The sequence below is a fragment of the Trachemys scripta genome, chromosome 2, assembly GCF_013100865.1.
Source record: "Trachemys scripta elegans isolate TJP31775 chromosome 2, CAS_Tse_1.0, whole genome shotgun sequence".
Lineage (NCBI taxonomy): Eukaryota > Metazoa > Chordata > Testudines > Emydidae > Trachemys > Trachemys scripta.
The window spans coordinates 60148052-60173535 of NC_048299.1; the positions used below are offsets into that span (position 1 = coordinate 60148052).

Genomic DNA, 25484 nt, shown 5'->3' on the forward strand with positions numbered 1-25484 from the left:
CACACGAAAGTCCTACGTTACTATTCATACTACTTGTTTTGCACAGTATTTATTAATATTTCATCTGTCTCATACGTTTCTCTAGTGATTTTATACTGTGGCTGGGGGGCAGGTGGGGAGGGAAGGACCCCTTTCCACACTCCTTAGGGAAGCTGTGCTGGAACCCAGATAGTAACAACCCTATGTCATGGTTCTTGCTGGCATGGTTCCAGCTGTAGTGTGGACAAGCTCTTAGTAACATTCTGGTATAATTGGACTGAGCATATTATGTGATTCACCAAGTAAGGCTGTAGGCAGTTACGACATAAGATATCACAATACATTTTGCAAATGCTTTTCCAGTTCCTGTTTCAGAGCAGATGAATGCTTATAAATTATTGTGCAAAGAAAGTTAATGAGTCGGGTACTCTGCTTAATCCAGATCATGCTGGACACAGCAGAGGAGAGTGTCAGGAAGCCATTTGCAGCTCCTCGAGTTTCTGCTTGGCCCCCGCTCCCGGGGTACAGTTTAGACTCCAGTTTTTGCTGTAGTTCCTCAAAGGACCATCTGTAGCTGGAGATAGATGGGGTGTATCGCGTCCGCCACTCCCCCAACCCAGGCACACAGGACTGTGCAGAGGCTGCAGGGAGAAAGGCAGAGGCAGCACCTACTCCACCTCTATGTCCACAAAGGACTCCTGCATGTCAGGGAAATGCCCATTAGGAAACTTGCACTGTGTCTCCACTCCATTTGTTGACATTTTCCATCTGAAGTGTAAAGTTTTAGGTAGGGGTTCAAGCCACTTGTTGTTTGTTCTCCCAGAGACACCCTAGCTTAACCCTAGGCACCATATTATATTGAACCTGGGCTGGCCCATTCTCTTGTGGCAGAAGGATTACATAGGCCTATTTTACAGTAAGTTAAGGGCTAACTAGTCTGCCCATTTTGTTTTACAGGTGGATTTTTATCTTCTGTTTTGAGGATGACACCAAAACACGAAAAACAGGTAAGTGACTTTAACGGTAATAAATAAATGCCAAGTTTTATGGTGAGTATTGATAGAATTTTACTTTACAAAGCCCTGTAGACCGGAGCTTGGAAGATCATAGGGGCAAGCTAACTTGTTGGGTAACCGTTAGAGCAGTGGTGTGCAAACTTTTCCATGCCCCTCCTCCGCCCCACCATCAGCGGAATCTGTCTGTGTCCCCCCCTCCATTACTGCACAGCCACGGCTTTCTCAGCAGTAGAGCTGGGGATGGGGGAGAAGCTGGGGCTAGAGGTGGAGCTGGTCTGGGGCAGAGAGGGAATGAAGGCAGAGCTGGTTTGGGGATGGAGTGGGACAGGGGGTGGATCTGGCCTGAAGGCAGAGCTTGGCCAGAGGCAGAGCAGGACTGGGGGCTGTATGAGGGTGGTGGAAAAGCTGGGTTGGGGGCATGGCGCTCCCTTCTCAGCCCCCGGGGGGCTGTCCTGGGCCTGGAGGCGGAGCAGGACTGGGGGCTGAATGGGGTTGGGGGAGGAGTGAGGCTGGGATGGAGCAGGGATGGAAGCGCGGTGCTCCCTCCCCACCCCTTTTGGGGGCTTGCCTGGGCCCCACCACATGGCCCCTGGAACATTCCTCTGTGACCCTCTAGGGGGGCATGTCCCACAATTTGGTGACCACTGCATTAGAGCTGGGTGAGCAATGGAAAACTGATGATAGAAAAAGGATCTATGGTAGTGGAGGAAGAGGGGGATACATTTGTGAAAGTCCAGGCACCTCAAGGTTAAAAAATTAAGTTTTAACCCCCACTTCAAATAAGCAGTTAAAACAACTATTTGCATACTGAACAGGAGTACTTGTGGCACCTTAGAGACTAACAAATTTATTAGAGCATAAGCTTTCGTGGACTACAGCCCACTTCTTCGGATGCATATTTGCATACTGTAATATTTAACAGTCAGAGTATATTGAGTAAGCTCTTTTATGAAAAGTTGTAATGCACTGAGCTTAATAGTCCTGATGAGATGTGTATACTGGTTATGGTGGAGTGTGTGTATATGTGTGTATGCATGTATTTATGTGTGCGTGTATGTATATAATGAAGAAAATCATAATTGCAACTGTGGTGCAACTTCTTCAGCATCACCTCATAACAGGGCAGTAAAGTAATCAGTTGGAGAGGGGCAACTTCCCCAAGAAGTTACAACGGGCTTCAAGCACCTAGCTAATGTTAGACCAGGAAAAAACAATGAGGAACCATCAAAGCAAATGGGAACAGCTTAAAGCTGAAAAGAAAACCTCAGTCTTCAAAAAATAAGATAGAATGGAGTTTTCCCCACTTGACTGAAGAAAAAAACCCTGCAAACCCTTTTGAAATGGAAGGGGTTTGAACTGAAGGGCATCCAGATCTTTGGGAACAAAAGGTGGGAGGCTGTCCAGGAACTCCTATAGCTAGAGGTACACAGGGAAACTGTTCGAAGGCAGTGGTTCTCATACTTATTTGTTTGTGCCCCTCTTCTGTGTGTCTGTAATAATTTACACTCCCGGGTGCCCAGCCAGCAGCCACCACTCTCCAGCTGCCCGGCTCTGAAGGCAATGCTGCTGCCAGTAGCAGCACAGAAGTAAAGGTGGCATGGTATAGTATTGCCCCCCTTCTCTGCTGCTGCTGAAGGTGATGTTGCCTTCAGAGCTGGGCACCTGGCCAGCAGCTGCTATGCTCTGAAGGCAGTGTGGAAGTAAGGTTGGTTGTACTGTGACACCCTCCCCTGCCCCCGCTCCCCATAATAGGCTTGGGACCCACTTTTGGGTCAGGATCCCCACTTTGAGAAATGCTGTGTACTTCTGTATACTTTTACCCTACTTTTTTGTGTAAGAGTACCCAAAAGACCAGATTTTACAGTCCATTACATAATTTCCATAGTCATGAATGTGATAGACCCCTACATATAGGTGTTTTTTTATTTATTAGACATTAAAATGAATTCATAGATTCATTCATGAACACAGCTTTAATTTACAATTAAAATATATATCTATGGTTATGGGTTTGAATGACAACTAATCTATTGTCCCAAACTAAATCAACGTTTCTGTTTAATGAGACAGAACAAAAACACAAACCGTGTGAAAGTTGAGTTGCTATAGCTGAAAAATAAACTTAGCAGGCAGTTTTGTTGTAGGATTCCTTTGAGATTTATATTACTTCCATTACTGTGGCTCATGCCATGAAGTACCATGCTGGTATTTTTTTCTGTTGAGTGGCTTGCCTAAGGAGTTTAGTTTTAGTGGTATATTAATGAAATATTTCCCTTTTAAGCTGATGAGCACTCCAAATTGCATGTTCTCGCTAATGGCTAGTGACTTGAACTAGGAGCTCACACGGGGTGATTGAAGAGTAAGAATCTGGACTCCCCCAGGTCTTGGATCCAGGCACACAAGAGTAAGCCAGTGCTCATGCCTGCTGCTCCCTGCACTCAGAGCAGGTAGGTGGGGATTGGGTGGAGTCTTGGCTCCATTTCCAACGCTGTGCCACTGAACTGGTCTGGGGCACTTGTAATTTGCTGCTGGGATGGGTGCGCTGGCATTTTGCTTGACGTAGCCAAGACAAAACTGTTTTCTCGTGATTAAGGGACTATTGTGTTATAAAAGAATCCCCGGAAATGATAATCTTTGCTGTGCTGGCAGCCCTTACGCTCCACCTGCATTGGCCTAGAACCAAATTGGGAAGCTATGTTTGAAGAGCGATAAATCTCATGCCTGGAATATTGATATAAAGGGGTATGGCTTGCTCAGGAAGGACATGTAGGAGAAAAAAGGGAGGAGGCTTTGTACATGAAGAATATATACACTTGTTCTGAGGTTCAGAAAGAGGTGAAAGTCAAACCAGTTGAAAGTCTCTGGGTGAAGATATAAGGGAGGGGGAAAACAAGGGTGATATAATGGTAGGAGTCTGCTATAGACCACCACACCAGGAGAAGGAGGTGGATGAGCCTTTTCTAGAATAACAGATATCCAAAACACAAGACTTAGTGATAATGGGGGACTTTAACTACCCAGATATGTGCTGGAAAAGTAATACAGCGAAACTCAAAACGTCCAGTGAGTTCTTGGAATGTGTTGGTGTCATGGGAACCTCTACTCATCACTGGAGCACCTCCTTCTGGTCATGTCTGGGGAGTAGCTCTGCCAGCCTGAGAGCCTCTTCTTGCAATTGTTCAGCCCGTCATCTCAGGCTCTTGCTCTGTGCCCTCTCTCTTGCTACTCAGGAGCTGCTATGCCTTATCTTCGGGGCTTAGCCCTCCAGCCAAGTCAAAACAGTCCTCCCCGTCTGGGGTATGGTCAGTCTTCCACACCACCCCAGGCAGTCCTTAACTCCATTGCCTTAGCTGAGCCGCTCCTGCAGTGACTAGAATGAACGATCCTAGACAATTGTCAAATTCATTGCCCATATTGTGCCACTCACTCAGTGGTTGGTAGGGAACTCAGGCTCATCCCCTATACTGGGTTCCAGCCCAGGGGCCCTGTCTCCAGCAGCTAAGGTCAGTACTAGCATGAACCTTCCTGTCACACCCCTGGACTAGTTTCTACCTAGGCTATCCTAAGCTTGCATTGTCTGCTCTACTAACTAAACCCCTCTCTCTGGTCTGCTAGGCAAACTCTTCCTCTTTTTCTCTTCCTTGTCCCAGGGAAAGTGATTGCAGCTCTCCTCCCTGCAGTGCCCTTTCTGCTGCCAGCTGGGCCGTCCCTAGGGGGGTGCGGGGCTCAGGACAAATCAGCCTGTATGGGCTCCACTTAACATTTTTTATACAGGTTAAATCTGGTGTGGGGAGGGGACACCAGTGCTGGGGGGCGAGGGATGATCGAGAGTCACAGGGTGGCACCTGTGCTAGGGGCGAAAGGGCCCCCTGTGCTGGGGGGTCCCGGAAAAGGAAGGGGTCCAGGGCAGAAGGGCAATGGATGGGGTCAGCCTGGTGCTGGTGTGTTCTGGCGGCACTAGGATGCTGGCGGCCAGTGATGCCAGGAGGCAGCGGGGCCAGGCTGGGGTCGCTGCTGCTGCTGCTGGAGACTGAGCCCAAGCCCCGCAATGCCAAGCAAGAAAAAGAAATACAGTGTGCTGGGGGGTGCAGGCCCGACCCCCGCTGCCGGTGCCAGGCCCCCCGCTAACCTCCCAGCTGGCCTGGACCACTAACCCCACCCCCTGGGCTGATCTGGCCCCCCAAGCACCCACCCTCTGGGCCGGCCTAGTGCCCCCCGCATGACACATGCACATTAAAGCGCAGGGCTCCTCAAAGCGTGGGCCTGGAGTGGTAGCCCTCATTCTCTGTACCCAAGGGACAGCTTTGGCTACCAGCTCCCTGGTCTTATAGAAGCCCCTGCACAGGTGAGCATCTGTTAATTAGGGCTCTCCTCTCATCTTAAATGTTTCATGGTTTGCAGCCTATTAGGTTAATTGCACCCTCTGGCCTATGTTAATCCCTTCAGGGTGAGTGTAGAGCGCACAACTCCATCACAGCTGGGGACAATTTCTTGTTTCAGAAGATGGAGGAAGTAACAATTGAGGCAATCATTGATTATGACCAACAGAGAGGAATTATTTGAAACTCTGAAGGTGGAAGGCAAAATGAGTGAAAATGGTCATGAAATGATTGAGCTCAAGATTCTAAGGCAAGGAAGAAATGAGAGCATAAGGACAAAGGCACCAACTCTGTGGGTGCCCTGGGACTGGAGCACCCCCCGGGGAAAAAATGGTGGGTGCTGAGCACTCGCCAGCAGTCTCCTATTACCTCCCATCCATTGGTGGCCCCTGCCGATTAGTACCTCCACCCTCCCTCCCAGTGCCTCTTGCCCGCTGCGATCAGCTGTTTCACAGCACGCAGGAGGCACTGGGAGGGAGTGGGGGAGGAGTGAGAGCATGGTTTACTTGGGGGAGGAGGCAGAACAGGGCGGGAAGAGGTAATGTGGGGCTGGGGCCTGGGGCCGAGCTGGGGTTTGTCAAACACGCCCCAGCACATTGGAAAGTCGGCACATCTGCATAAGGACAATGGACTTAAAAAAAAAAAAAAAAAGCATACTTTAACAAACTCAGACAACTGGTAGGTAAGGTCCCATGGGAAGAACAACTAAGGGAAAAAGTAGTTCAGGAGAGCTTCGGCAGTTCCTCGAAGGGACAATATTACAGGCAGAACAACAAACTATCCTGATGCGAAGGAAAGATAGGAAGAATAATAAGAAGCTAATATGGCTTCCACAAGAGCTCTTTAATTACCTCAAAATCAAAAAGGCATCTTACAAAGAGTGGAAACAGGAACAAATTTCTAAGGAAGAGTACAAAAGAATAGCACAAGCATGTAAGGACAAAATGAGGTGCACCCAAGAAAAGGTTTTTATAATTAGGAGTGAGAGAAAGATGGAGAAGAGTGTAGGTCCACTTAGTGGAGCTAATAACAGATGACTAAGAAGGCTGAGGAGTTTAATGCTTATTTTGCTTCAGTCTTCACTAAAAAGGTTAATGGTGATAGATGCTTACACAATTAATACTAACAACAATGTGGAAGGAACACAAGCCAGAATAGGGAAAGAACAGGTTAAAGAATATTTAGATAAGTTAGATGTATTCAGGTGGGCAGGATCTGATGAGTTGGGGGTCATGGTGGATAATGAGCTGGACATGAGCTCCTAGTGTGAATTTATGGCCAAAAGAGCTAATATGTGATCCTAGGATACATAAACAGGGGAATCTTGAGTAGGAGTAGAGAGATTATTTTACCTCTGTATTTGACACTGGTGCGAGCACTGCTGGAATATTGTGTCCAGTTCTGGTGCCCGCAATTCAAGCAGGATGTTGATAAATTGTAGAGGGTTTGGAGAAGAGCCACGAGAATGAATAAAGGATTAGAAACAATGCCCTATAGTGATAGACTGAAGGAACTCAATTTATTTAGCTTAACAAAGAGAAGGTTAAGGGGTGACTTGATTAGTGCGTAAGTACCTACATGGGGAACAAATATTTGATAATGGGCTCTTCAGTCTATCAGAGAAAGGTATAACATGATCATCCAGTGGCTGGAAGTTCAAGCTAGACAAATTCAGACTGGGAATAAGGTGTACATTTTTAATGGTGAAAGTAAAAACCAACAACAATGGAACAATTTACTGAGGATTGTGGTGGATTCTCCATTACTGGAAATTTAAAAATTAAAATGGGAAGTTTTTCTAAAATATATGTTCCAGGAATAATTTTGGGGCGGTTTTATGGACTGTTGTACAGGAGTTCAGTCTAGATGATCACGATAGTCCCTTTTGGCCTTGGAATCTATGAAATTCACCCTAGGGTACTTAAAGACCTAGCTGAAGCAATCTTGGAACCATTAATTACCTTTGAGAACTCCTGGAGGATGGTTAAGGTCCCAAGGACTGGAGAAGAACAAACATAGCTGTGACGTACCCAGGGTACAATCCAGACTAATGAGTAGCTGTGTTCCCCTGCCCTCTAACCTGGGGTGCCCTTTACACTGCTTTGCTGCTGTAGCCTCCAGTCTGGACTGCTCACAAATAGCCTCCAGCATGTAAGTCACTCCCAGCTGTGTGTGTGTGTGTGTGTGCTGCAGCGAGCCACACATTGGCTCTTACCTGCTTTGTTTATACTGCACGGTGACCCCAACACACTCCCAGTCTTAGATTTCCCCTCAGAAATGTGTGTCCTGGACTGCCCTGCCCTCCCCTGAGCAGTAAAAGCTTATAAAAAGTTTGTTATTTAATTAATAGAAATGGAGTTTCCCAGACACTTCAATTCAAACACACTGGATTAGATAAAACAATAAAATAAGTTTAACTACGGGGAGAGAGAGAGAGATTTTAAGTGAGCACAAGTAATGAGGCATAGAAGTCAGAAATGGTTACAAGCAAAATAAAAATAAAACACAACTGGTGCCTAATTTAACCTTGCTTTGAATTTAACATAGTTTGTTTTCTCACCACATGCTTTGGTAGATTAGAGGCCAAACTCTTAGGTCAGGACCCCTCCCCCATCCAGTGCTGCTTCCTTTGTCCTTCAGGTTCTGGGGAAGAGAGCGAGAGAGAGGGTACTTTTGGGGTATCTCCCCTTTCTTTCTATAGTCCTCTCCTCGCTTTGAGAAGCATCTCCAGCTGGGAGCATGGTAACAGGCAGTCTGTGTGGATGGGAACCCCCTACTGTTTCTTTGCTAAGATGTAGATTTTTTTGCCCATGCCCTGTTTCCTGCCAAAGAAAGACCATTTAGCAAGTAATGGCCCATTGGCCTTGTTTACACCCGGTTGAGGTGCCAGCTTACCCTTTGTCTCTGAGGAACTGGTTTGGCTGCTGCCCAGACTTGGAACATGTGTTAGTAACACCATACAATGGAATCTTATAATTTTACATTAAACAGTATTGTCACACACATTTTATCAGGACAATAATGACCAGCATTATTGACCATAATGACCAAAATTGTAAATTTTCAAATGATACCTCAGAAGGCATACCTTGAACAAAGACTTACAATAGTGTGCAAGGGGTGAATACAGGGGTACAGTCTGTCACAATAGATTTAGGGGAGGAGGGATAGCTCGGTGGTTTGAGCATTGGCTTCCTAAACCCCAGGGTTGTGAGCTCAATCCTTGAGGGAACCAGTTAGGGATCTGGGGCAAAAAAAATCTGTCTGGGGATTGGTCCTGCTTTGAGCAGGGGGTTGGACTAGATGACCTCCTGAAGTCCCTTCCAACCCTGATATTCTATGATTCTGCCCTGAAAAAGGGAAACAAAGAGGACCAGGGAATTATAGGTCATGCAGCCTAACAGAAAGATACTGGAACAAATTATAAAAATAAGTTTGTGAGCACCTAGAGAATAATAGGCCAACATTGATTCGTCAAGAACAAATCATGCCAAACCAAACTAATTTTCTTCTTTGACAGGGTTACTGGCCTACTTGATGGGGGAAGCAGTAAATATGATACATCTTGATTGTAGTAAGGTTTTTGATACGGTCCCACATAACATTCTCATAAGCAAACTAGGGAAATATGGTCAGATGTAATTACTATAAGGTGAGTGCGCAACTGGTTGGAAGACCATACTCAGAGTACTTATCAGTGGTTCACTGTCTGGCTGGGAGGATGTATCCAGAGGGGTCCCGAAGAGATCTTTCTTTGGTCTGGCACTATTCAATATTTTCATTAATGATTTAGATAATAGAGCGGAAAGCATACTTATAAAATTTGTGGATGACACCAAGCTAGGAGGGGTGGCAAGCACTTTAGAGGACAGGATTGGAATTCAAAGTGATCTTGAGAAATTGGAGAATTGGTCTGAAAATCATGATGAACATGAATAAAAACAAGTGCAAAGTACTACAATCAGGAAAGAAAAAGCAAATGCACAAGTACAAAAATGGGGTATAACTGGCTAGGCAGTAGTATTGCATAAAGGGTCTGGGATTCATAGGGGATCAGAAATTGAATGAGTCTACAATGTTGTGCAGTTGCAAAAAAGACAAATATTCTTCTGGGGTCTACTAGCAGAATTGTTTGCAAGACTGTGGAGGTAATTGTTCTGCTCTGCTCTGCACTGATGAGGCTTCAGCTGGAGTATTGTGGCAAGTTTTGTGTACCACACTTTAAGGAAGATATGGACAAACTGGAGAGTCCAGAGGAGAGCAACAAAAATGATAAAAGGTTTAGAAAGGTATGACCTATGAGGAAAGGTTAAAAAACTTGGTGTGTTTAGTCTTCAGAAAAGAAGAGTGAAGATGGACATAATAACAGTCTTCAAATATGTTAAGGGCTGTGATAAAGAGGATAGTAGTCAACTGTTCTCCATGTCCACTGAAGATAGGACAAGAAGTAATTAGCCTAATCTGCAGCAAGGGAGATTTAATTTAAGTATTAGGAAAACTTTTCTAACTATGAGGACAGTTAAGTGCTGGAATAGGTTACCGAAGGAGGTTGTAGAATCCCCATCACTGGGGGTTTTTAAGAAGAGGTTAGATAAACATTTATTACGGATGGTCTAGGTATTCTTAGTCTACCTCAGCATGGGGGTGTGGACTAGGTGACCTCTCAAGATCTCTTCTAGCCCTAAATTTCTATGATTCTATGTCCAGGACTTTGACACAATTTGGAAAATGATTAAAACATAGTTCGACCCTGTATGCAATACAAGACCAAATTATTTTGGAACCAAATTCTCCTTTTTCACCCATTGTTTTGTTGTGTTTGAGGTGGTGAAATAGTAGATTCCACTGTGTATGTCAAAGTAGCTCCATTGGCTAATTTGGAGGGCAATATGAGACATTTGAATTTTTAAAGTATGAATTAGATCTGTTAGGTGAGAGACTCACTAAAAAGAATTGAACATGTAGTATAACAGTAACAGGAGTGCTGGGATGGCTACATAGCCATTTTTATCCTTGAAGTTATGTCATTGTTTTGCTAATAATAGGCAGACTGATTGGAAGAACTTTTTTTTAGGGAGCTTCATGGAAAATGACTGAACTGGAGTTAGTGAATAAGCAGATGAGTACCAGTTGTGGTTTCAGGCACTCTAGAACATGAGGTTATCATCTGATATGTCCCTCATTACAATGGTTTGACTGAAATCACAACTGAATAGATAAAGTAAATAGCTAAACAATTAGAGTTTTTTTTTTTTATCCTTCACAGTAATTTTTACTATTTTAAAAATAGTTATTTCCATGGCAGACATCCTATTTTACGATTATGAGTATAAAAACCCAACATAATTCTTCGTTATATATGCTTTCTCAGAGACCTAGTGCTTTTGCTCTCAAACTTTGTACAGAGCACCTGGTTTACCAGTTATTGCGGGGCAATATGCTTTATTGTCAACAAATGAAATTGGCAGCAGAAGCAAACCTTAAGAATATTTATTGCATTTGCTTCAATTCCTTTTACAACGTATTCTCTCCTTTGTGGCTAATCATAACAAGAAGACTCCTGATACCTTCAGCTTTCAGTGGTTGTGTCTACATTAGCCTTTTTCCCTACATATTGCCCACCATTGACAACACCAATGCAGCTCCACCATGGGAAGCAGCAGTGAGAGGGCTAGTGTAGAAAATCCACCTGCATCATCTTTACCACTGTGTCATGCACATGTATCCCTACATGTCTAGAATGCCCCTATTCCAGACAACATGGTAGTGTAATAACATCACTGGTGCCTTGTTTACACTTATCAGTGGAGCTGCGCCAATGGAGAGAAATATTTTGATGAAAAGGGTAGTATAGACAAAGGCAGAGAGGCATTAAAGTGCATTTATGGTCAGAAGAGAAGCTATGCTGGTACCTGCTTATTAAGTAGCTAGGACTTCTCTTGATATTCCAGGCCCTGTCTGCTTGCTGTTCTGAAAGATATGTTAGCTCTCCGTAGCTATTTCAGATATAGGAAAGTAAGCTGAGGTTGCATTCCTCCTCACTCAGAATCAACAATGTTCTTAACTAAAGCCTTGTCTACACAGGCAAGTTATACTGGTCTAAGGTAAGGTGTGAATTTATACCTCTCTGGTTATACTGTCAATTCCCTATGGGGAATAAGAGTGACTTTTTCTGGGTCAGCTTATGTCACTTTAGAAGTGGTTTAAGCAATACCAGAAAAAAGCCACTTTTATGCTGGCATTAGGGAGTTATGCCAGTGTAACTCTATCAGTCTAGTTGTACTGGTATAGTTTTGCCACTTAATTTCCCTGTGTAGATGAGTCCTAAGTTCTAATTGCAGAATGTGTACTGCTGGCCTTGGTGTCTGAGCCAGAAAACACCAAGCATGACTGTTGGATCCCAGGTGAAGGATACAGGACTGGCAGTTATGGGGGGAAATGTTTTACTTTATAACAAATAGCTAAGTTAACAAGTTACTCAGAGAGAATAAATGAGAACCTCATGATGCCATTTTCCCCATTGTCTTTTTGTTATGTTTGTACAGTTCCTAGCACTTTGGGGCCTCTCATCCCTGAGTATGGCTTCCAGGTGCTACTTTAGCACAAATAATGATACTTTTAAGAGTATAACAGCACCATAAGCATATATTCTGTGAAACATTTGTGCCTTAATAATCACAAGGCAGCCTCAATTTACAGCATCAATGTTTTTTGTTGAAGAATGGCCACTTTTAAGTCTGTTATTGAGGGTCCAGGGAGCAGGGCCGGCTTTAGGTCGATTCCCTTGAATCGGGCCCCACACCTACGAGGGCCCCGCACCCAAAAGAAGAGCGCCTAACTTAGGCGCCTTTTAAAATTTTTACTCACCCGGCAGCGCTCCGGGTCTTCGGTGGCACTTCAGCGACGGATTCTTCACTCGCTCCGGGTCTTCGGCGGCATTTCGGCGGCGGGTCCTTCAGTGGAAGACCCGAACTGAAAACCCGGAGCGATGCCGGGTGAGTCATCCCTATTTGAATCCTTGCACTTCCTAAAGCCGGCCCTGCCAGGGAGATTGAAGTGCTCTCTTACTGGTTTTTTAATGTTACAATTCTTGATGTCTGATTTGTGTCCATTTATTCTTTTGTGCAGAGACTGTCCGGTTTGGCCAATGTAAATGGCAGAGGGGCATTGCTGGCACATGATGGCATATATCACATTTAAAAGTGGCCATTCTTCAACAAAAAAGTTCAAAAGCAGACTTTAATGAGAAACTGCAGAACTGGAATTAATTTGCAAACTTTACACCATCAAATTAGGCCTAAATAAAGACTGGGAGCGGCTGGGTCACTACAAAAAGTAATTTTCCCTCTGTTGCTATTCACCCCTTCTTGTCAACTGTTGGGAATGGGCCACACCCACCCTGATTGAATTGGCCTCATTAGCACTGACCCCCCACTTGCTAAGGCTACTCCCATCTTTTCATGTGCTGTATATTTATACCAGGGGTCGGCAACGTTCGGCACGCGGTTCCCCAGGGTAAGCACCCTAGCGGGCCAGGCCAGTTTATCTACCTGCTGACGCAGCAGGTTCGGCCGATCGCGGCCCCCACTCACTGTGGTTCGCTGTCCCAGGGCAGTGGGAAGCCGCGGCCAGCACATCCCTTGGCCCGCGCCGCTTCCTGCCGTCCCCATTGGCCTCAGAGTTAAAAGGGTTTGGGACATTCCAAGCATTCAGTTCCTGGCTCTGAGGAGCACCGACTACAACAATAGCTGTGGTTGCTCACCACTTCTTGGAGCCAAGTCACTAATATTGAAAATTTCATAGATCTTGGGAAATGCTGTACATTTTCTTTTCTTCCCATTAGTTAATATTTGTTTTGCTTCCTTCTTTTCTTTTAGCCTTGGTATTTTTTGTGGGTTTAAAAAAAACAACAACCTGCTACATGGTGTTAGCTTGAGATTGTGTTCATTCACACTGCGTTCCATAAAATGATATAATTAGCTGAGCTTTGAGTTAGCTCTTTGCTACACTTCCTCATTGGAAAAACGGTACAGCTTATGATGAAACCAGCAGCTGCTAATGTACATAATCACCACAGAACCTGGTTCTTGTTTTGTTGTGCAAATAGAATATGAAAGATGTCTAGCTTATATATTACTGCCCTACTATGGGATCATAGAGGTTAGGGCTGAATCAGACCTTGGGCATAAAATGGTTGGGGTGTTGGTTTGGGGGTATTTGGAGGTATTTACCCTAAATGGTCAATACTTTGGAATAACAGATTTTGAAAGCAGCATTTTACTTACATGGCTCTTTTGATCTGTTGCAAAGGGTGGGGGAATTAAAGTTTATTGGAAAATAATTTAATTTGGGGAACCTATGTATAAGGAGGTATTATGGGCAGATGATATGAAGAATGGTGAAGGGAAAGGAATCAAAGGTCAGATTGCAAGAAGATTTCAACCCACTTTGCCTTACGGAGTGGAAGCCTTTAGTGGAAGGTAAGAACAGTGACCCCGTTCCTGATGGAGACCTCTTCTTTCAGCTGGCTGAAGCTATGTATTTGCGGGGTGGGGAAAGAAAGGGAACAACATGTAGGAGAAGAGTAAAAGAGTACATAGCACTAAGATGGAGCAGGGAGAGAGAAGGGTGAGGAGTAGAGATAAAACTCAAACAAGAGAAGACAAAACAAGATTAAGAAACAGAAAATCTAGCAGGAGAAGAGCAAAATGTAGGCATGGGGAGCAAGATATATAGACAGTAAAATAGGATTAGTCTGGGAGATTGAAAATGCAGGATAGACATTTGAGACTGGGAGATGAACTTTTCTCCTGCCCTGGTTTTTACTTGATATGTCGAGTTCTTTTGTTTTGGAGAGGGAGTGCTCATTCCCATCCAACTCTCCCATTGCATGTTCCAGCAGTGTGGTGGGGTTTTTTTTTGTTTGTTTTAATTTTATTTTAAACCTGTGGTTACCCTGGAGGGGATAGATCTGCAAACTAAGAGGCAGGTCCTCAGCTGGTTGAAATCATAATCATAGCTCTGTTGACTTCAGTGGCCCTGCGTCCATTTACATTGCTGAGAATCTGGCCCTAAAAGCTATGCTCTCCGATGGCTCTGCACTGTGCCATTGACACCTATGTAAAATGCCACCAAATCAGAATTGTGGTATTTTACATCCAGTTGGCACTAGCGTTAAAAGCTATACAGGGTGCAGGGCAATGGAGAATCAGGTCCTGAATGTTTCTCTGGTGCTGAAAGAGGAAATGGAATCACCATGAAAACAGTTGTTCCATGTGATGAATTATTTAATCCAGATCACAAATGTCACTTTGCGCACATGATGCACAAATGCTCTTTCAGTCTGAATACACCCTTTCCTCTCTCAGATGTCACAATTCCTAAGCATTGACTTGTTTATCTAGTTAGCAGTTTACTGGTGGGAGTATATGGGTTGCGTGGGTTGGAGGCAGAGAGGAATTCAATTGAAGAACGAAGCAGTCTTTTCCGGTATCTGTGGGTTGGGGGTAGAAGTATTCTTGGGAGCTCTCTGTGTCAGTACTTTTTGGTTTCTGAAAAGAAAAGTGTAAATTATTCTATAAATAACACTGGGTTCAGAATTCTGGGCCAGACCCTCAGCAGATGTCAATCAGTGTGGCTCTCTATTGAAGTAAAAATTACATCAGCTGACAGTCTAGCCTTCTCTATGCAAAATGCATTTTTTCTAAATAGATAGATCATTGCATTTTTAACACCACCTCCTTCTAAAATAAGTTTGTTTGTCAATAACTCTGCCCCTCTTTCCAGAATTGTTTCACTTACCCACAAAGCTGATGCAGTTCTCTCCTTCCTGTTCTTCCCCTGCTGCCCCAAAAATATAACTTAAAGTGATTTTCTTTTCTTTGTTTCTTTATGTAATTTAGAGCATTTCTAAAGTGTATTATCACCACACATGCAGGCATGGGACAGACAAGTCTCCAACATGGAGAATTGACTATAACACAGTATTTTCTCTGATTTTACTAAATAGATAAGAAAAAATGATGTAGTTAAATCAGTGCAATCCTTTAGTATGGATGAAATTACAGTGGTATTTACAGAGGTGTGTTTATCAGTATAGCTTGTTTTGGCACAAACACTAATATAAACACCTTTATACCAGTATAACTGTCCACACTAGAGACTAAATCATTGCAAAAACTATGTGTAGACAAGCTCTTAATGTATTCATATGTCTTTGAGCACCCTGTCCAGTTTTTCCTATTTATTTTGGGTACTTCTCTGGGGGAGTGATTTGGTTCAGTAACTAACCTCCAAAAGTTGAACTGATTATTAAATTACCATACAAACACATTAGTTAGACACTGCCAAATATTTTTATTTTAAAGGATACTTTACTATTTACTACTTTCATATTCACATATGAATTTAGGGCTTGCTACGCCACTTTCCTTAACATTATGTAGGATCTTCCAGAGATATTAGGTGAAAGTGTCTGCATTTCTTCAATCTCATACAGCTATTATTAGCAGTACTTATTTATAGTGTAGTATTGTCCAAAGGCCTCAGTCCTGACTGGGACTCCATTCTGCTGGGCACTGGATAAATACTGGGCCACATCATGGTCCATCCCACAAGCCAGCCCAGGGAGTTGTTGAGGAGGCATGTATCCCTTATTCCCTTGGGCCAATGCACTGTACCACCGCTTCCTGTGTGTAGGGAGAAGTGGGCTCTGAAGAGCCACTACATTCAGGTGGGTGGGAAAGAGCCTTGACTCGGCTCCCCTTCAGTGTGCCCAATTATGTAGTTTCACTGGTGCATCAAGGAGCATATGCAGTGATAGGTGTAGACCTCCCTCCCCAGAGCAGCTAGGAGAGAGACTGTGACTTTTGCAAGGCAAAATCTCTCCACTTGTGTTGCTCCTGGAGCAGCCTGTGATGTGCTGCCCCTTACTCTGGTGTGGATCACAAAGAGATGATCTAGACCATAGGAAAAAGACAATTCCTGCCTCCTTGGGCTGGTGTAAAGCATTTATATATCTTAATTTCAGAGATTTTGATTGTTAAAATTATTGTGTGTGTGTGTTTGTTTTTTTTTTTTTTTTTTTTAAGAAAAATTCTAGAGTAGTGAGAAAACGTAGATTCAGCAGCATGCTAATAAAATGTAATCGTCATTCTATACCACTGAGTATTTTTTGTAAAGCCTCTTTTATTTAATGGAATGATTGGCATTTGAAAAAATTGCTGCACAACTATTTTTAGTCTGTGATTTACAAGTTAGGTAATCAGTTTGTCGCCACTCAGTTACCGAGTCCCCATGAATGTGGTGTGTTTGACCGTTCAAAAATCTACAATATTATTTAACTTGAAAAATTCCCCTTTTAGCTAGCTGTGTGGCAAAGAGTTTCCCGGACATGTACTGTAGTTCAGATGATTCATTGCTTTTTGCTTCTCCTTTTAAAGGATTGCAACATTCCATAAAGCAGCAGTTCAGATTTTAGTCTGAACGCAGAAAAGCAAAACAAGCAAAGAATCTTTCAAGCTGCGTTCTTATTCTAAAACTAATTGCTTGATTTATTATGCACTTACAGGAATTTGTAACTGTCCTGGTACGGGACCCTAGGATACAGAAGGAAGACTCTTGGCATTCACATATAGACTATGAGATATTCATTCATGTAAGTATTAAAAATAACATAGTAAAAATACTTTGCACTTATGTAGCACATCTATTCAAGGCTGTGATCACTTCAGAAATATTAATGATTTAAGCTTTACAGCACCACTGGGACATCAGCAGGTATTATGCTCCTTCTACAGATGGCTCATGATACACACTGGCTCACGTTTGTGTGCTTTAGGATCCTCTGTCCTCTGACAGATACTATTCATGGTTCAAATTCTTAACAAGACGATCGATGTGGCAGACTTTGCATGGTCACTGGTTTTATCATAGCAAGAAAAAACATTGGATTTCAAACATCCGTGTTTATACAACTCTCTTTTCAATGAATAATCCAGTTACTTGCTTCATAATCAAAATTCCTGAAGCTGTTTAATCTATCACGCTATTTGATTATCATAACTGTGTAAATGTTCAGTGTGTCTAGACATTTATATTGTGACCAGCTCTGTGGTATCTGGGTACTTTAAAATTATAAGCATTAAGAAAAACACTTAGTGTACTGCATTCTAATAAGGATACATTTGAAATTGTGATTCTATCATATCCTAAATCTGCCATACATTTAATTTAATTAAATATTGCTGATTATTCTTCCATTGCCATACTTTGTTGGATGAAACGTTGAAGGGATTATAATAATTTCCTTAATCTAGATCCTAAGATTGAAAAATATGACGTATGAAAAATATCTTCCATCCCCTCATGTTGGCAGGATTACTGGGTTCAGCCTATTACTGTTTTGAGTGTAAAGTGTCCCCTACAATATTGGCTGCCAGACAAACATAGATCACTTTTTGGTAGAAAAGTGAAATTCCATCCTTTGCTGCTCCGGCCGGCCGGTTTGTTCGCTTCTCACCCCCCCCCCCCCTTCGCTGCTCCGGAGCCGGCCCCGTGAGGTAATGCTCTCCTCTTCTTTCTTTTCCCTCCCTTTTTTCTTATTTTTTGGGTGGAAAATATAAAACAAACTTGCATAATTACTCAAATATTGAGGTGAGAGTTTGAGATCAGGAAGGCATATGATTGCTAAATAAAGCCAAAAGCCTATCAGCACTTTCTGTGGAAGGAAAGCATTAATCTTAGTAAGGGCAAACAATCAAGTGACTGGTAACTAAGGGCCAATCATTACAACTGCTTTTCCCTGTGTAGCAAGTATTCATGCTAGTCCCATTGATAGAGCCCTGTGTGGATACATAAATATGTATCTGCGATCTGCAAAAATTATCTGCGGATGTGGATATCTGCAGATTAGCAGAGTTCTACACCAGGGGCTGGACTGAGGCTCTGAGGCACCCCCCTGTCTGTAACGCGGTCGGGGTGAGATGCTGTGGGGAGCCGTGACGGACACTCCACCTGTCCGGGGGTAGGGGGGGGAGTGGGGGGGAAGGGGACAGTGTTCCCTTACATTTCTCCCACCCATGTGCGGAATGAATTTTGTTATGTACAGCAATATGGAGGTAATGTGTGACACATCACCTTCATATTGGTGCACATAACAAAATCCATGTGGTGGGGATGGGGCCGAGGGGTTCGGAGTGTGGGAGGGGGCTCAGGGCTGGTGCAGGGGTGTGAGGGTTCCAGCTGGGGGTGTGGACTCTGGGTGGGGCTGGGGATGATGGGTTTGGGATGCATTAGGGTGCTCTGGGGGCATGGAGGGGGAGAGGACTCCCCTCAGCTCTCTCTCCCCACAGCAGCACCTGGGCTGGGGAGGAAGAGGCGCCTCTCCCCACCGCAGCAGCTCCGGGGCTGGGGCTGCAGGATAGGTGCTACTTCCCCAGCAGGTCTAGGCTGGGGCTGGGTTTGGGCTGGGGGAGGGCTGCCCTGGTTGCAGCTGGGTCCGGGCCCAGCCTGTCGCAGCAGAGTTGGAAACAGGGGAAGGGTGCCACCACTGCAGCAGGCTGGGGCCGGGCTAGGTTGGGGTCTCCCCCGGCCGTGGCAGGTCCCTGGGCGGGTTCCCCGAGTGTCTGCACAGTGCAAAGGAGGCTGCTGTGCGGCTGCACAGCTTACAGGGAACTTAGCCAGGGGGCCCGAGCAGCCCCCCACCCGGGGCATGTGGAAGGATCCAGGGTCCCCACAGCGGCCAGTGCAGCTCTCCCTGACTGGGCTCCGGCCAGGGAAGGGGGCAGCTCAGAGCCGCAGCCCAGCCACAATAACAGCTGGGGAGCCATGGCGGACCCTCCACCTGCCTTGGCCGTGGGGCCCGAGCAGCCCCTGACCCCTGTCCCTGCCCCCCAGGCTCTCCTCCCAAGGCAGGTGGAGGATCCGCGCCACGATTCCTCACAGCTGCTTGCCCGCTCTTACCGTCAGAGCCCTGCGTGGATATAAAATTTGTATCTGCATCCGCGCTGGTATCCGCAGAAATGGTCCACGGATATAAAGTGGATACCCATGGATTTGCAGGGCTCTACCTATTGATTTAACTGGGACTATGCACTGGAAGAAGCATGCGTGCAGGAGTAAGTGTTTGCAGGGTAATGCCATTCTTTTTTTAATGCAAAAATTGGAGTTTTCTGTTGGAAATCATTTTCTGACAAACTATTTCACCTGCTGTAATTGACGTCTTCATTCTGGTCATTTTCTTCTGAAGAAAAATATGTTCCCTGAGAAGTTAGAAACTGATCCTGATCTGGTTCAAGATACAACTGTTTTACATAGCAGTTACACTGAACTGAATAGAAATCAGTCCTTCAGTTTTCAGGGACAGAATTCTTAGTAAACTTTTTTAGTATCAAATATCTATGCTGTTTTCTTTCTAAAGGATTTACAAGTAAAGTGAGTCTCATTTCCCAACAGACAAATAGCATGTGCTTTACAAGGAAAACATCTTGCGTTAGACGACGCTTTCGAGAATTTGTATGGCTGCGGCAGAGACTTCAGAAGAATGCTGTGCTACTGTGAGTGACTTTTTTTTTTTTTTTTAAATCTACCTTCTTCCATGAAATACAAGTTTAATACTCTGCAGATGACACACACAGGAGTAGTGTTTTAATCTGTTCTGAACTATTACTAGAGAATCATATAAGTTAGAGTTGGGCAAGACTTTAGCCCATATACTCTCTACCCTACCAGTGCAAGGTTGTTTTTCACAATATATTTTCTAGTGGTTTGCAGATACTTCTACACAGTAATAAAAAACTCATGTCTGACCTGGCCTCCGGGACTGAAAAATTTCTGTGTAGATGTTCAGACTCAGGCTGGAACCATCACAGGGTCCCAGAGCTTGGGTTCTAGCCTGAGCTTGAATGTCTACACAGCAATTTTTCAGCCAAGAGCCCAAGCCCAAGTCAGCTGACAGTTTTTTTTATCATTGTGTAGACGTATCCCTGGCTGGCCTGGAATTAAACATCTCAAGCAATGGGGCTTCCACCATTACCTTTTGGTAGCTATTTCCCAAACTAGTAAGGCTTAACACATTTAATCTTATATTTTGTTGCATACAAGTTTGAACAGCTAGTGCTTTTGATAAACCGTTCAAGATAACAAAAAATGTAAATTACACTGCTCTACATTTTCCTGACCCAACTGTTAATCCTTGGAGTCTAGGTGTCTACATACCAAGGTTCTCATATGGTCCTTATCACTGTGGTATCTGAGCACCTCCCAAAATGATAAAATGTGTACACAAAGATACATTTATCTCTTTCTCTCCCCCCCTCCATTCAGCAGAGACTGGCTTTGCTTTATATTTGTCCAAGATATTTTTTCCTTTGGTCTGATGTTGTAATTTATCCTCCTAAAATTAGATCACTTGTATAAACTATTTTTCTCAGCACATCATTTTTGGTTTTAACTCTGTATTTTATTTTTTAAAGCCAATTACCTGAACTTCCATCTAAAACTCCCTTTTTTAATATGAATAATCCCCATCATGTGGACCATCGTCGACAGGGCCTACAAGAATTTCTTGAGAAGTAAGTACTGCATCTTAGTGTGTTTTTATTGTTAACGAAGTCACTAATTTGCTGTATTAGACAGCTCATCTCTTGTACGGGAGAGCCATCTTGTGGCCAGCATTATATATTGCTCTTTTAAATTTCCTCTGTCTCTCATTGACACATTTTTGTATATACCACTTCAGCTGAACTGTTGCAACGGAATTTCAGCTGAAGTTCTTCACTTTTCAGTGTATTGATTAAAAATTGGCATTTTTGTAAAGCGTAGATTCATAGATTCTAGGATTGGAAGGGACCTCAAGAGGTCATCGAGTCCAGTCCCCTACCCTCATGGCAGGACCAAATACTGTCTAGACCATCCCTGATAGACATTTATCTAACCTACTCTTAAATATCTCCAGAGATGGAGATTCCACAACCTCCCTAGGCAGCTTATTCCAGTGTTTAACCACCCTGACAGGAACTTTTTCACAGTGTTTAAATTATTTCATGGCCTTATTTTGGTTAAAAATGCTCTTCTGGTGAAATCTATTGGCTTTCAAGAACAAGCTAGCTATGTTTAAACAAAGAAACAGGTTTACAGTGGTGAGGAAACCAGTGTTAACACCTCTCTGGCAAACTCTGTTTAAACACAGTGGGCTTGGGGAAACTCTGTAATAAGGAATCATTTAAAAAAAAAAAAAATCCCTCTAATACTACAGCTGGTTCAGCTGAGCTGAGGTTAACACTTTTATGTTTGGGTCCTCTAGTTTAGCTAAGGCAATCTCACAGTTGGCACCATTTTTACCACTTTGCCAAATAAGTTTTATTCCAGCAGGCATAACTAAAATAGCACCAACACTCCTTCACCTGAACCGGTGATAACAGCAGTGGAAAATGTTTTGGTAAATTTCCCCAGTGTAGCCTTCTTGCAAGGGACATGGTGTGTGAAAACATTGTTTAAAGGGATGGACGAAAATAATTTTTAAAATAGTCTCCTTGGCTAGGCTCCAAGCTGAGCTAGAAAAAGATTTTAAGAACAGCTTAAACATGGTTATTTAGCTCAACACTCTGGCTGTTTAATAATACTTAGCTCTTATACAACACTTTTCATCTGTAGATCTCAAAGTGCTTTACAAAGGAGGTCAGTATCATTATCTGTATTTTACAGATGGGGAAACTGAGGCACAGACCTGTTCAAAGTCATCCAGCAGCTAGCTGCAGAGCTGGGAATAGAACCTCGGTCCCCTGAGTCCGAGTCTAGTGTTCTATCCACTACACCAGGGGTGGGCAAACTTTTTGGCCCGAAGGCCACATCAGGGAGTAGAAATTGTATGGCAGGCCATGAATGCTCACAAAATTGGGGTTGGGGTGTGGGAGGGGGTGAGGGCTCTGGTTGGGGGTGTGGGCTTCGGGGTGGGGCTGGGGATGAGGAGTTTGTGGTGTAGAAGAGTGCTCTGGGCTGGGACCAAGGGGTTCAGAGGGTAGGAGGGAGATCAGGAGTGCAGGTTCCGGCTGGGGGTGCGGATTCTTGGGTGGGGCTGGGGATGAGAGGTTTGGGGTGCAGAAGGGTGCACCGGGCTGCAATCGAGGGGTTTGGAGAGGGGAAAGGGGGATCAGGGCTGGGGCCAGAGGAGAGGCTCAGGGGTGCAGGCTCTGAGTGGCACTTACATCAAGCTGCTCCTGGAAGCAGTGGCATATCCCTTCTCCAGCTCCTACGCAGAGGGGCGGCCAGGTGGCTCTGCATGTTGCCTATCCGCAGGCACCGCCCCTGCAGCTCCCATTGGAGTGCCGGAGGGGGCCATTGGAGTGTGTAGGAGCTGGAGCGGGGCCATGCTGTGGCTTCTGGGACCCGTGTGGGGCTAGAGCGCCGGAGTGGGGCCGAACCTTGGCTTCCGGGAGCCATGTGGTGCGGCCTCCAACCCAGCGCCCTGGCTGGAGTGCCAGAGTAGCCTCCAACCTACGCCCCGGCCAGAGTGGGGCCGAGCTGCGTGGTGCAGTCCCAACCCTTCACCCTGGCCGGAGTGCCAGAGCGGGGCCGGAGCGCCAGAGCGGGGCCGAGCCATGTAGTCCGGTCCCCAACCCAGTGCCCCAGCGGGAGCTCGCGGGCCAGCGTAAAACGGCTTGCGGGCCCATAGTTTGCCCACTCCTGCACTAGACCAACCAGGTTTGTCCCATCTTGTGGCTTTTATTACCATTTTTAAATGTCCTATCATTGTTATCACTGGTGCAATTTGTGATTGCAGTGGTAGGAGCACTAGTGAAGTCAGGCTGCTACCAGCCACCAGTTTTTTAACCATTGTTTTGTTTAGAGCTACTTTGAGAATGGTTAGATGACATGAGGGTTAGAACACCAGTCTCCTTAGCACTTACCAGTGTGGAGCTCTACCAGTAATAGCAAAGGCAGGAATTTTAAAGCAAGTTGCTATGCTTTTTGGCACATGCTCTTCCTGGCCAGTGTCACGTAGCTTTAAGCTGAGTCCTTTGCTCCCAGTTTGGGAAGAGCAAGGGAAAATCTGTGTTAGCAGTGTGCTCAATAACTGGGAACATGGCGTGTGTCTATAGTGACCCCATTAGTCATTTCAGGAACAGTCTTATCTGTTCCTGCATAGAGTCCTATCTAATCTTTGTTGGCCAGGACTTTAGTCATGACTCTGCTTGAGGGTACATGACACTAATACAGAGAGTGGAGGAGGATCTAGGGATTTCCCCTCAACCTCATTGATTAAAAACAACTCAAGAGTTGGGAATACTGATGGGCTGGACAAAGCCTGTGGTTGTTCACGTATCCTTGTCTGAGCTCTCAGCCTTCTCTGTGCCATGTTGTGGATAATTGTTGTTATTTTTAAAGATACTCTAATTTTAAAATGAAACTTGTAGGAATGTTGATCAGCCCAAACTGCTCCAAAGTGACTTTATTACAGGACACAAAGTATTTCCATCCAGTGGCTATGTTTCCAGAAATGACATTAAAACAGAAATGTACTTTCTTTCAGCTTTTTGGATACCTATAGTTTAGCATTTCAAGAACATTGCTTCATGAACGTAAAACTGATTAGTGTTCGGTGCATCCAAGTTTTTAAACTGGGTTTTTCCTCTTATAGTAATGTTTTAAATGTTTGTGCTTCAGTGCTGCATGAAAGGTGGCACCGCTCTTCCAGACATTCTCAGCCACAGGGGAAAGCTAGACTTGAAAGGAGTTTTTAAAAATATAGTTGTTAGGATAAATTGGCTTGGCATTGACATTCTGTGGCGCTGCCCTCCGCTGGATGGAACATCAGATGTCCCAGTTTGTAGAAAGGTTCTCTCCATTAGCTGAACTAAAGGCTGCTCCAGACGCCTCTATTTTGGAGATTGTGGGTTTTTTCTTTTTTTGGAACAAAATGTCATGAATTCTTTCCCCGAAGCTGCATTTATGTGACTCCTTGACAAGCTTGAGATCTGCATAATTCCAGCACTGGATCACTGCAGATTTTTTTCGTATGACACATGCTCCAACAATTTAAAATAGTGGCACTGACCTATGGTTAGTCTGGGGCCTTTCAAATTCCTCTGCCTTGATTTTATGTATGTATGTATACAGACAGACAGACATTGCTTAGAACGTTAGGTCTAAATTCTGGGCCCCACAGTGCCTATAGCAGACAGCCCTCAGCAGCTCCCCAGGGCCCCCAGGCTGTAAACAACCACTTCTTGTGGGAGACGGAACATCCTTTGAGATCGCAAGGTAGCACTTATGCTGATGCTCTGCCCTTATCCACCCCCACGCAGCAGGTGGCACCAGTAGGGGAAATCAGTCATGGAGAAACTGAATGGGACCCTACAGGCCAAAACAGCAAAAGTGGGCTATCAGCCAGGGCAGGGAGACAGGTGCCTGTCAGGCGGAATGAGACACAGCTCCCTCTTTTTCCCTGCCCCCTCCCCAACCCCCCCTGGCAATTGCTTATGGGAGTGAGCAGAACAGGGATCACAAGCCACATGTGCTAACCAGCTTGAGGAAGATGGGGCCATGGGTAAAATTTTTTAAAAACCCTCCTTGAATCGTAGGTTCCTAAGTCTCTTTTGAAAATGTGACCTATGCTCCCAATTCACTTAGTCGCTTTTGAAAATGTAACGCCTCATCCCTAGCTGTTTTCTGTTTTTCCTCTCCTCCATCCACCTCTCTATGTGGGAAGGTTACTGTAGCAGCTCCCAGGGCACCCACAGAAGACAGAAGGGCGAGGATTTATGGAGGGCTGGTGGGGAGAGGAGGCTCATTTGCCCTCTGTACTACCCAGCTGGAGAGTGGATGTGGATCTCTGTCCCCCACCTCCACACACCATCCTCTGGATTAGTTAACTCTGTGAACAGCTAGTTACTTAGACTTAGGGGGTTTCTTCAGCTCTTCCTGTTGCATAAATCAGGGCCAGGATTTGACACTTAGTTTGAAACATACGTAAAGCATTATAATTCATGTTGGAAGTTGAGGTTGGATGAATCTGGCTTCATCATATATTTCCAGCACTGATTCCGTTTGTCTTATAGGGGATTATCATTTTGATTGACAAAAGAACTGTATAACTCAGTCCTTGTTACTG

General features: G+C 44.6%; 1 protein-coding gene across 1 annotated transcript in view; it reads left to right on the top strand.

The window, feature by feature from the left end:
- The window catches only part of SNX10 (sorting nexin 10), a 55410-nt gene that overhangs the window by 20983 nt on the left and 8943 nt on the right, over positions 1-25484 (top strand). The window contains exons 2-5 of the mRNA XM_034760673.1: positions 937-986; positions 16944-17030; positions 19829-19929; positions 20848-20946. Of these exons, the coding sequence (XP_034616564.1) occupies positions 963-986; positions 16944-17030; positions 19829-19929; positions 20848-20946 (311 nt within the window). The 5' untranslated portion in view covers positions 937-962. The remainder of the gene's footprint in view (positions 1-936; positions 987-16943; positions 17031-19828; positions 19930-20847; positions 20947-25484) is intronic.